At 46.2% G+C, this 12,890-nt stretch overlaps 1 protein-coding gene across 4 annotated transcripts in view; it reads right to left on the minus strand.

Moving 5' to 3' along the window:
* The window catches only part of LOC137427429 (uncharacterized), a 34,572-nt gene extending 22,820 nt beyond the window's left edge, over nt 1–11,752 (minus strand). For 3 of the 4 annotated variants that reach the window (XM_068116926.2, XM_068116925.2, XM_068116924.2), the window contains exon 1: nt 4,727–5,128. In XM_068116926.2, the coding sequence (XP_067973027.2) occupies nt 4,727–4,820 (94 nt within the window). In that variant the 5' untranslated portion in view covers nt 4,821–5,128. Of the gene's footprint in view, nt 1–4,726; nt 5,129–11,732 lie in introns of those variants that run through there. The other variant, XM_068116927.2, reaches the window with a different exon arrangement.
* Nucleotides 11,753–12,890: the final 1,138 nt, after the last annotated feature.

Consider the following 12,890-nt stretch of genomic DNA (forward strand, 5'->3'; position numbering starts at 1 on the left):
ACGACGGAGGATGCCCAGTCGGCGACTGGCTTTGGAGGCCAGCTTGGAAATGTGGTTTTCCCAAGAAAGATCATGGCAGATAGTGAGACCCAAAATCTTGAGCGACAGAACTTCTTGGAGAGGATTGTTGAGAAAGTAGATGGGAGGGTTGTCCAGTCGATCTTTTCGGAGAGACATAGTAAGAGTGTGAGATTTGTCAGGATTGAAAGACATGTTCCACTTGTTTGACCAGTCTGTGATTTTGTCCAGGTCTTCAGAGAGTGAGGAGGCAGCAGACTGCCGATCTGAGGGAAGAGGAATGGAGCGGCAGAGAGTGGAGTCATCAGCAAAGAGATAGAGAGGATTTTCGAGAGAGTCAGAGAGATCATTGATGAAGACCAGAAAAAGCACGGGGCCCAGAACACTGCCTTGGGGAACTCCAGCCTGAACAGGAAGAGGAGATGAGAGAAACCCATTCAGGGCCACACGTTGACGACGACTAGAGAGGAAGTCCGCCAGCCATGCGTGGAGATTTCCATGGATACCAAAGGAGGAGAGTTTGGTGAGCAGAGCGGGGTGCCAGACCGTGTCGAAGGCACGTGATATGTCGAGGGAGACAGCTCTAATTTCCTGTTTGGCATCGAGGACCTCCATCCATTGTTGAGACAGCAGAAGCAGCATGTCCAGAGTAGAGTGACCTGGTCTGAAACCAAATTGATGATCAGAGATCAAGCCATTGGAGAAGAGGAAAGATTTCATATCCGAAGCAATGATGGATTCCATGACTTTGCTGATAATTGGGAGAAGGCTGATTGGTCTGTAGTTGCTAGGATCTGTTTTTGCACCTTTTTTGTGCAAAGCGGTGATGTTGGCTGATTTCCAAGCAGATGGCAGTTGACCTTGAGCAAAAGAGAGGGTGAAGAGAACAGAGAGAGGGTGAGATAGAGCAGCAGAGCAGGATTTTAGGACCCGTGGGCTGATGCCGTCGGGTCCAGTTGCAGAATCAGAGTCGAGGGTTGACAGAAACTTTTCCACCTTGTCAGGAGGAAAGGACACGGAGTCCAGGAGCAGCAGGGTACGACTGGGTATGGTGGGTACAGAGAGGGATGGGTTTGGGACACAAGATTTAGAGGCAAACACAGAGTTGAGGCATTCAGCTTTTTCACGTGCGGAGTCAGCTGTGTAGCCGTTTGAGGTAAGGGAGGGGATGGAGGGGGAACAAACACCAGAAACGGATTTGACCAGACGCCACCAGGATTTGGAAGAGGGAGACAGATAAGAGAGTTCGGTCTTGAGAACGGAGAGATATTGTTTCCTGGCTCTCCTGAGGGTGGACACACACTTGTTTCGGGCTTTGTGAAAGGAAATGAGATTTCCTTCCGTTGGATTTGCTTTCCAGGAGACGAAGGCAAGTTGTTTCTGGGCAACAGCCTCACCACAAGATTCCGTGTACCATGGACGGGAGGAAGGGTATGACAACTGAAGACGAGATGGGATAAATCTGTGCATGAGAGAGAGCAATTTACTTTGGAAGAATTCCCAGGATGAGTTGATGTCAGAGGTGGTAGAGATGGGAGACCAGTCCAGATGATTGATGGCTGCTTGAAGACCGTGCCAGTTGGCCTGAGTGAAATGCCAGACTCGTCGACGCTGAGCAGGCTCCCTGAGGATGGTCAGAGAGATGTCCACTTTAACAAGGACATGATCAGATGATCCGATCGGAGCAGAAGAAGAGCAGCAGACATTTTCAGGGAAGTTAGTCATAACCAAGTCCAGAAGAGAAGATGTTCCGTTGACTGAGATCCGGGTCGGGAAATTGACAGATTGTGTCAGTCCCAGTGAGTCGCAGAAGTCCTTTGCTGAAGAGCCATGGCTGGTGAGAGAGGTACCCACACCCAACCAACTGGCATGGTGACAATTGAAATCACCACATATGAGGAAGAGAGAGTTGGGATGAGTAGATAGAAGTTGGTCCATATCATCAGACAGCGAGATGTAGATGGAGTCATCACTGTTTGGTGGACGGTACAACACACATATGAACAAGAGGTGGGAGCGAAGGGGAAGCCGTAGCCAGAGGTATTCCTGGGGGTGAGGTGGAGAGAGTGCAGTGCAGGGCGAGTGAGGAAGAGAGTTTTTGATAAAGATAGCAACCCCGCCTCCAGGACGAGGCTCAGGTCTATCATACCGGAGGAGGGAGTAGCCCGGGAGAGATACTATGGAATCAGAGACATCATAAAGGAGGAAAGTTTCTGTTAAGCAGATCACGTCTGGTTTGACAGAAGCAACCTGTATGGAGAGATCAGTTAAGTTTGAACGAAGGCCCCGGATGTTTGAGGTCCATACCGTTAATGAAGAGGAAGGGGGAGCATCAGATACAGAACAGGGGGGAGGAGGGGTAGGGTAAGATGTGGAAGAGGTGGAAGAGATAGGGAGAGCTGTTGAAGGTGTGTCAGAGATTTCAGAATAGCTCGGAGAAAGGGAAGGATGGGGCGGACAAAAGGTTTGATGGTGATTGGGTGAGCCACAATGAGGTGTTATTTGAGGAGGGGGAAGAGCGAGGCAGAAGGTTGGGGGAGATGGAGGTGAGAGTTTGAAGGGGGAAGAAGCGGGGAGGACGCTTTGAGGAGGGGGAGTGAGAGGGGGGAAATTGAGAAGCAATGAGGGTGGGGAGATTTGAAGGGGAGGGGTGAGGGGGGAGTTTGGGAGGGAAGGGACAAGGGGAGGGATTTGAAAGGGATGGGATATGGGGGAGATATGGAGGGGAGGGGTGAGGCAGGAGTCTAGGAGGGGAGGGGCGAGGGGGCGTCTTGGCGGGGAGGGGTGAGGGGGTAGTTTAGGAGGGAGGGGGCAAGGGGGAAGATTTGAAAGGGATGGGTGATGGGGAAGATTTGGAGGGGAGGGGTGATGGGGAAGATTTGGAGGGGAGGGGTTATGGGGAAGATCTGGAGGGGAGGGGTGAGATTGGATTTTTGAAAGTGTACGATTTATGGGAAACGAACATTTATTGCAAAATGAGTTTCTTGTGACCTTCGAGTTAAAAATACGTTTAAGGACGCTGGATGGAGGATGGAGTGCAGGAGAGTTTAGGGAATGTAGAAAAAAGGCACTATAGGAGATGGATATTTTTTTTGGGATGAATTGATTTGGTGAGCAAGTCGAAAGCAGCCTTTTAAAGAAGAAGAAGAAAAAGGTGTTATAAAATATGACGGAATACATAACTTGAGGGGAAAGTGTAAACATTGAAGGTTAATGAGTGAAAACTATCTGGGGGAAATGGGGGAGAAACACGTGGTCGAAGAACGAACGAACGAATAAGAATGAATAAACGAATGAGAACAGAGAAGGAAATGTTTTTTTTTTTTTGTTTTTTTTTTGAGTTGAGATTTACACAAGGAAGTAGGCTATGGGTGAAAAGCCTGGGAATACAGAGAACGAAAGTTATTGGATCACAAACGACGGACCGCTGAGAGAAAAACAAAGCCTCAAGGTTGTACAGTGCACACTGTACAAGGCCTCAAGACACGACACGGCAAACAGACGATCAATTTATGAAAGATAAACACCGAGAAACAACCAAAGTTGCACACAATAACTTCACACACCGAAAGATAAATACAGTTTCGACAAAATACAATTGTGAACAGACTTAACTTCGAAAAACGTGGAGACCGTGTGGAGCTTCGAAAATCCCTCCCACCGTCTCCGAGATCTCGCGAGATCTCCAAGTTTGTACCAAGTTTGATTTAAATCCATTCAGCTGTTGTCAAATATCACATTTTTACCTGACACGACCTCTGAACTTTGATGCCAAAACATAGTCAGTTCATCTTTTTATCATATGTACTTATACCAAGTTTGGTCAATATGCCATCATTGGTTCACAAGTTAGCTCGGCAACAGAATTTTTACCAAACGAGACCTCTGACCTTTTGACCCCATCATCTAATCCGTTTATCTCCACATCATTAATAATTATACTTGTACCAAGTTTGACTTGGTTCTCTTCAGCCGCTCTTAAGTTATCGCGTTAACGAAAACCTATTACAGACTCTGACCTTTAACCTTTGACCTCTTGCCCCCCCCCACCCCCAAAATCAAATCAGTTCATATTTGCATCATCATACATACTTGGTTGGTCAAAATCCCATCAATGGTTCACAAGTTATCGTGGTAACAGGATGTTTTCCTAACATGACCTCTCACCTTTGACCTCGTGTCCCATTCTTTCTATAGGTTGGGAATCGAACTCCAATAATAACACTTGCACATTTTACTCTATCCAACTTTTACAATCAACATCTCGCCTCAACAATAGCGTCATATAAAGTTATCCCTTGCTTTACACGGGTTTGGCTTACGCAATTTCGACATTACACATATAATTTTGTGTATGCCGTTCTGTGTTTACACGGGTCCAGTCTCACTTTTACGCAATATTTCCTCCACACCCTACCCTCTCCCCCCAGTGTGGATCCATATTGTTCCTCCAGGATCATAACTCATGTGTAAAGCAAGGTTTTGCTGAATAATAAACAATTCCACGTCGAATAACAAGAATAATTAGCATGAACATCTCACTGAACAAATATACCGCCCAACAGTCTCTCATAAAGAAGTTATTACTGTCGTTTGGTAAAGATCGATGAGAAACCTCAGTTAGCAAAACAAACAAACATAGCGTTCCAGGTTTAGAGTAGAGAACTACTAAGTTGAACAATAACATGAAGACTGTTGTCGTTCAAACCTTTGTCGAATGACGAGGAATTGTCCAGTAACTCGGGTTCAAGCTTCACAGCCACAACAAAATCTGAGAATAAAACACCGCATTCAAACTTCATTTAAGGAGCATTTCTAAACTAGAACGGCACTGGTAGGGCACATAGTCTCACCTCGCGTGCTCATTCTGAAGAAAATTACCATCGTTAACTGAACACTCTACTATTATTAGTCCTTGAGCCAGACCAAAAGTAATGCTCCGGCGAGGGGAGTAATTCTCATTATGATTTTCCATTAGACCAATGTCTCAAGTGTCAGAAAAGGTGTGATGGACATCTGAGAACGGTAGCTTAGTGCCCGGATGGACGCCATCTTTGAAACCACCCAGCTCGAAAATGCCCATTTGGTGGGGTACATTGTTGCACGTGTATCTGGACTTCTATACTAGCTATCGATGTGCGGTTGACGACTAAATATACGTCCGATGTGTACCGTCTAAATAAAAAATAATATGAAGCATTTTGTTTTAGATTAATTATTATAAAAATCAATTATCGAAAAAAAATCATATATTTTTCAATATTTTATTATTAGACTTGTACTTTTTTTAGTGAAACAACACTGGTATGATTTTCCAAATTATGCATTGTGCTACACCGTTTATCTGTCTATAAAAATAACTCAAAAACTAAAACATATCATCCACCACGAGTTTACAACAAATAAATGTAAAGAGGCATAAAATGACTTAGGCCGCCGCTGGCATTATCTATTCTGACGATAACGCAAGTTAGGAATGTCGTACGGAGAGGATTTTAACACCATACGATATCTAATAAGCAGGCGGAAATTGTTACATAGGAAATCTGCACTTTGGTGGCCATCTTGGATTTCAAAATGGCCGCCAATTATATTAATTATTCATTACTAGAGTTTGGAAAGACGTATGGAGCTGATTTTAACACCATACGATGTATATTCCTAATAAGCAAGCGGAGGTATCATTGAACATGTCATGTTTTAGTCAAATAACACCGGTATGATCTTCCAAATTATACATTTTGCTAAACCGTTTATCTGTCTATAAAGATTTTCAGGCAATTTGGCCTGCATTATAATAGAGAACAACATATGCTATACAATATACAGTGCACACAAAGTTAATCATCAGAGTCGCCATCAGAGTCATTGGCATCCTGAGCCACGATAGCATCATCCTGCACCATGTTGGAGCATCCCTGCAGCTTACACACAACAGTGCACTTCAACCCATTCAGTATGCAGGAGCAATCTGACGGTCGACACGTCCTTCTGCATGTGCATGAGATGAGATTCAAGAAGACATCTGGAGCTGGTAGACCCGCCATCCATCGGATTGTGAGCGAACCGCCATCATCGAGTTCCCAACCATGTCCTGCTGATGGTGTTGGGACGTCTGGTAGGTTTTCAAGGCTGCGTCGCCAGATAGCCGCCTGATAGTTGGCCCTAAGCGTATGCTGCATCAAGGAGTCTTCACAAGGCGGCAATTGTCCAGATTCGATCTGGCCCTTCTTTGCACAGAACATGTGATAACGGAGCGAATTAACACCGACGATCTTCGTGTTCTTGGCGTACAGCTGACACGTGAAGGCCTGAATGCTATTGAAGACGTCTGTTGGTACATTCCACGAAGATCCCAGATCTGTGAATGCTTGAAGATACAGCTCATTCGCTTGCACAAGCTTCAAAGCCTTTATCTTTCCTTGGCTAGCCAGAGCACTCACAGTGTCACACCCGCTCCATGCATGAAGCCCTGGCAATGCACTGCAAACTCCAGACCCCAATACCGCAGCCAACTTTCCAACGTCGATCATTCTGACTCGAACCTTTGTTCCTCGTCTGATGAAGAGCTGACTATCGATGGTTCTGCTGAGATGAAGACTGATGATCAGAACGTCGGTGTCATCTGCCACTAAGATGATCGTCTTGTAGTGGGTAGCGGCGTGCTTTGCGTGGCGAAACATACGCGTGTCTGCTTCCTCGTGGCTACATTCGAGTGCTTGCACCAACTTCCACCTATCGCGGGTCAGTACCAGACATTTTTCACCACAGGTGACATACAGTGTTCTGTTGCCTAGCTTTTCGCGATTTGTTTCATGTTTCCACGACTCCGCCAGAAACACAACCAGTTTCTCCTTTGTCTGGCTGCAAGCAAGGAGACGCCGCCAGTTCATGATTTTGTGTGCGGGTCTGATCTCGCTGAAACTGATGCCTTCATTTGAACCGCGGTTCACACGCTCAGCTGCTTTGATGGATTCTTCTGTGTATGTGTCAAAGACAACATCGATGCGCTCACTGCCTTGACCAGCGTGAAGCGCTGCAGCAAGGATGCGGTCAGATAGTTCTTCGAACGTGTCGTTCTCGCCATGCATCTTTTGTATGAGAGCCATCGCATCAATTATTGTTGCACTTCGCTTGTCAACGTTCTCGGCTGGTTCCACAAGACCTTCCATGTGTTTCGCAAGTGCAGCTTTGTTCGTTTTTTTCATTGACCCATCAACGTTTGCCAAAGACCATGGTAACGGCCCTAGTGGGTGACAAAGGACAAGTTGCATGTCGAGGTTCCTTGTCTTGGCGATGAGTATCATGGTGGCAAACAGTTGTCTGTCAGCTCTCAGGACGATCTCCTTGTTTGTGCCCTTCACAACTTTCTGCTTGATCTTACCAAAGGTCTTCAAGTTTAGCTTGTTCAATGTGTCATGAAAGCCTGTTCCCTCTTCAAGACGTTTCTGGAAGCTTTGATACGCCGCTTCCCCCTTTTGCAGGGTGTTGAGTAGGTCATTAGAAACGTCCTCCCTCGCAGCCGCTCCGGTAGATATACTGAGAAGACATGACGGATCATCGGCGAATGGATTGGTCCAGTCATTTTCCAGTAGATCACAGATAGCTGTGACGCCAGACTCATCACGTTTGATGCGAGAAGTAGACAAGTCAGGGTGCTTGGCGTGAGATGTGTCGCTGCCATTCACAAGGATAGTTTCTCGTAGTTGCCTCAGTGCAGTAGCCCGATTTTCTGCAGTTAGATAGTATCGTGACACAGCCCCTTGTCGAAGACTAAAACCTCGTGTTCCTCCAGCTGTTTGTGTATCTTTGTTTACTGTTTCTTCTGTTGTCTGATCAACAGCGATTCTGGCAAATGGATTCCCTGGTCTAAGCTGTACGGAGAAGTAGCCTTGATTGAAATGCCTGTACAACTCGGGGCATGTTTCGTGGAGTTGCGTCATCTGTGCATAGTACACTGGTAGATATCTAGCATAGTTCACCTTGTTCATTGCGAAACACCAAGGGATCACTCTTCTGACACAAGCCAAGTGAAGCATCCAGTCGCCTTCTCTATCCGCACGAATCAACCCCAGCAGGGTCTCTACCATAATCAATATACATCATCCAGAAGCGAGCCAGGTCTCCATGTTTGGTTCGCAGAAAATGTAGGTATTTCGCGAACATGTCAAAGCTCTGTACACATGAATCATCATCGAGAGCAGCAGCGAGAGTCTCGTGGCAAACATCCTCCTTGATGCTGCGAATTTTGAGGTCAGTGCTTCGAATCTGGGGTTCCTTGTCAGGATGATTGCTTTCTATCCACACCTGGAAGCCCTTCCAAATGATGCGCATTAGTGCCTCGTACATCAACTTGTGGAGTCGCACAGCACGGTTGTATTGCTTGCCTTCCAGAACCCTGTTGATGGAACCTTCAGCGATTACTCCTGACTCAACAGCTACATCCCGAAGGCCTGCATCTCCAAACATTTTCCCAATGCTCGACATGAAGTTACAGATGGTATGGAAGTTCCCCATCATGAGCACGATTCTTCCATATCGATCGACATCTTTCCATGCTATTTCGGTCGCCTAAGCAAATAGTGCCTGGTCTAGCACCACCGGTATACGCTCAAGCTGAAGTGATGACATGATGTTCAGAGCTTCTCTGAGGATTTCTTGCACTGTTGCCATATCTGTGGCAGGCGCGTTTATAGTCGGCAGGTAGCCAACTACATCTTCCGTCACCTGAACACGATCTCTAGTCATGATGTTGAAACCAGTCCACGAACTGATTGTCTGGTCGCATGGTTCCAGCATGCGAGTCATAATCCATACGTGATTTCGGCGCTGCGCAAGGGATGTTGCGCCTGCAAGAGTGTCAGAAAGATCTGCAGGCTTGATTGCAGGTGGGCCCTCTCGTTTCCCACCGCTGTATATTGGAACTAAATCGCTGGATGACGGGATAGATCGCTTCTTATCTGCTTTGGATACTGCCGATGGAGGTTGGGGCGGCAAACACGACTGCGACTTCGGTTGGACGATGATACCGTTGACGCGATGCGATGTTCCGCCACCACTCAGCGATTCCTCTAGCCTGTCGATGTTATCGAATGCTAATACAGTCGGGACCGAAGGGTGCACATGTGACGGAAGTGGTACTGTATCTTTCTCCACACTTGCTAATTTGTCTATGCATAGCGCTGTCTCGATTTCTTCCAGAACTGTGTACGAACATCCGTGCCCGAGTCGATTCAATATTCTGATGACCTCTGTATTACCGGTGAGCGTTTTCATGACCCACGGAAGTAGGACATGCTTCGATGTTCTGATGGTACCCCGGTGTACAGCATTGATGATATCTTGAGCCATCGACCATACCAGTGTGTCGGCACGCGCAGAGCTACCCCCACTCCCGCAAATCAAAGTATGCAGAAATACACGAAGAGAATCTGGTATCTTCACGTAATCTGAAGTGAGTTCTGCTGGCTGAGGCGGCCAACGTTCATTGTAATGAGCATCTTTGATCTGGTGTCGCAGTGAAGTAGCTGCACGCACAATGTTACTTTCACCGTCCGTTCGTTCAAATGCTTTCACTTCTGCTTTCAGGTTTACGCACTCTGCAGCAATCTCTCGCTTTGTCAGATTATCGGGCATCAAGTATACACGGTGTTTCACATTGAAGAAGATGAGCGATTCTCCAAACTCTCTTTGTAATGTGCGCTGCAGATTCTTCTTGATGGAGTCACGAACATCAACTGAAAATGTATCTGAAGACAGGATATCTGTTGCAACATCAACTATTGGAACAATCCTCGGGTTCAAGAACAAGTCAGTGCGAATGAAATTGAATATACATCGTATCATTTCTTTTTTCTCGATATTATCTTCAATGTCAGTTTCTACTTGAGGTTTTTGGGGCCGTGTGTAGTTTCTATAGCAGGAGAAGTGGTAGTGAGCCTCAGCTGCAACCATATCTCGTGTAGTCAATGCCAAAACTCTCTCATCATTGCGAGCTGTCGCAGCATCTCTTATTGTCTTATCTGCTCGAAGTTCAACAGCCAAGACAACTGTTTCACGGGTACGACTGCCTTTTATGAATTTTGAAGCACGCTGGCAAAAAATGCATTTATCATCGTAGACCGTTGAAGTTGATCCTGTCTCTTCCCGTGATGATCGCCGTCGCACCGCATCGCCAGTATCAACTGAAGAACTTCTAGCTGCATTGGTCAAAGTAGCTAGGTGGTTTTTGTGAGTGAAGTCTGATCTACAAGCCCTATGGTATAATATTGGAATATTAGGAAGTTCAACTGCGCCTTCTTGGACTAGCTTTAGAATTGGATAAAAGTTTCTAACTGCGGCTGCGTCACACAATGTCTTCCAAGAACTGTTGCCCGCTGCCTTGCTTAGTTCAGAGAGTGGCGACTTCTTGCTGCACAGGATGCACGTTCCGGACTCAGGTTCAATCTTCGCCCGTTTCGCCTCGACACCGGCCATCTCAGCTGAAAGAACAAAAAGACTGACGTTAGATTACTCCGATATCCGAAAAGCTCGCCAGCTTACATAGACATACTCATCCAAGTCAGTGAACATGTTAGATGGCGCCACAATACAACTCTATAATAGAGTTGTATGTGGCGCCATCTAACATGTTCACTTTTAGTTCTTAAGCCACCCACCCCCCCCCCCCCCCTCAGAAATTAATCAGGTCACCGCAACAAATCTCAGACTGAGATATAGAATATAGAATATAGATATAGAATAGACTGACGTCACTTTCGGCACTGGGTTCTGTGGGTTGATTAATCGGCGGGAAATTCCAACTGACATAGTTTCGGTTTGTGGAAAGTGCATGCCTTTTCATATATTTTTTGTGTACACTCGTGGTGGATGATATGTTTTAGTTTTTGAGTTATTTTTATAGACAGATAAACGGTGTAGCACAATGCATAATTTGGAAAATCATACCAGTGTTGTTTCACTAAAAAAAGTACAAGTCTAATAATAAAATATTGAAAAATATATGATTTTTTTTCGATAATTGATTTTTATAATAATTAATCTAAAACAAAATGCTTCATATTATTTTTTATTTAGACGGTACACATCGGACGTATATTTAGTCGTCAACCGCACATCGATAGCTAGTATAGAAGTCCAGATACACGTGCAACAATGTACCCCACCAAATGGGCATTTTCGAGCTGGGTGGTTTCAAAGATGGCGTCCATCCGGGCACTAAGCTACCGTTCTCAGATGTCCATCACACCTTTTCTGACACTTGAGACATTGGTCTAATGGAAAATCATAATGAGAATTACTCCCCCCCCCCCGGAGCATTCACTTCAAAAAATGGCCGGTTGGCTTAAGGACTATATGGCCCAATGCTATTATGGTCGATATACCCATATCATCTATGCACCCTAATATGCCACATACATTGTCATTATCCACAGCCATATTGATTATTTGGATATTTGTCGACCACTCTTGTGCACAAAAAAGTTAAATTGCATTAATGAAGGTGAACAGGAAAAAAAATTTTAAACTATATCCCCCATGGCGAGTCGATCATATTGTCGCTTTCCTGGCAATTAAAATCTTTACCAGGAAACAGATTAGCCGAGCAAGCTTTAACTCCAGGCGTTCATCAAATATGGCAGAGTTCATGCATGCAGGGAGGGGGAGGGGGGCGGGAAAGGAGGAGGAGGATGAGGATGCTGAAAATCACCTACCTCACGGATCCTACAGGCAGTCTTCAACCTGCAAAAAATAACTCAAACCGGGGCGGATTTAAAATGTACAAAAATAAACAGGTTTATCAAACGGAACCCGAGAACAAGGAAAACGCGACGATGCAACTGAAACCTAAATGGAGCGCTCCCACACCAGACTTATATCACGGACGAAGGAAAGATAAATAAAAATAACCGTGTGTGTGTGTGTGCATGTGTGTGTGTATGTGCTTAGATCAACCACTCGGGGTCTTGTCAGGGTTCGTCGACTCGTCCGGTGCGTTGGCGGGAACCACCCGTTCCCGCACTGCTAGGCCTCCATACGCCGCAGTGGCAAGCCGCACGTCCACTCGGAGAACTGCAGTTCCCGTTGCCTCTCCTGGTTTACCGGTGGCGTTCTGCACGGTCGGTCCCAGCACGAAAGCGTGAGGGAGAAGGACAAAGGAACAAGAGAGAGGAAGGCGAAAAGCGAAGGCAAGAGATGAGGGCAGGCGAGCAAGGGCGGCAGGCAAGAAGAAGAGAGTCCAGGGCACGAAGGGATCCAAAACGAGAGACCCAAAATGCCGGCCAGCCGTGGTTTTTACGTCCTGACGTCATCGGTCCTCCCTTCCAATTTCCGCAGGCCACACAGCCCAGGTTCAGCTCTCTCTCAATCAGTGAGTCCGCCCGCCTTCATGATGCAATGCACCTCTCTCCAACAATCCGTGGGAAGCTTCTTGCCCCACCCCTGGCCAATCACAAGTCCTTCCTTACTCCGTTCTTCCTATTGGTCAACTCCCGCCCAACAGCGAGTCGCTTCTTGGTCCGCCCTGGCCAATCACGGGTCTCCTGGGCGTTCTTCGGCCTGCTTCAGTGATGTGTGTTCAACCAGGCGGTGTTGTTAGCCCTGGTGTTGATGTCTGGCTTCTGGTTGTTTTTATTGTGGGGGAGGGAATTTAATTAGTATGTGTGGTGCTTTCAATGGTGGGATTCCTCACTAGTGTTTAGGTGTGGTGCCATAAGGGACAAAGGATAGATCACAGAGGTTTGACTAACAAGGTAGTAGTTAACATAATCCCTATAACTAGTTAACATGCCCCATTCCTTGTAATGGGGACGAAGATACACCTTAATCCGACATTTGGGCTAAAACAGGTCCCTGACTTGAGCACATCGAAG

The sequence above is a fragment of the Myxine glutinosa genome, chromosome 5, assembly GCF_964187855.1.
Source record: "Myxine glutinosa chromosome 5, kmMyxGlut1.1, whole genome shotgun sequence".
In the NCBI taxonomy this organism is placed as follows: Eukaryota; Metazoa; Chordata; class Myxini; order Myxiniformes; family Myxinidae; genus Myxine; species Myxine glutinosa.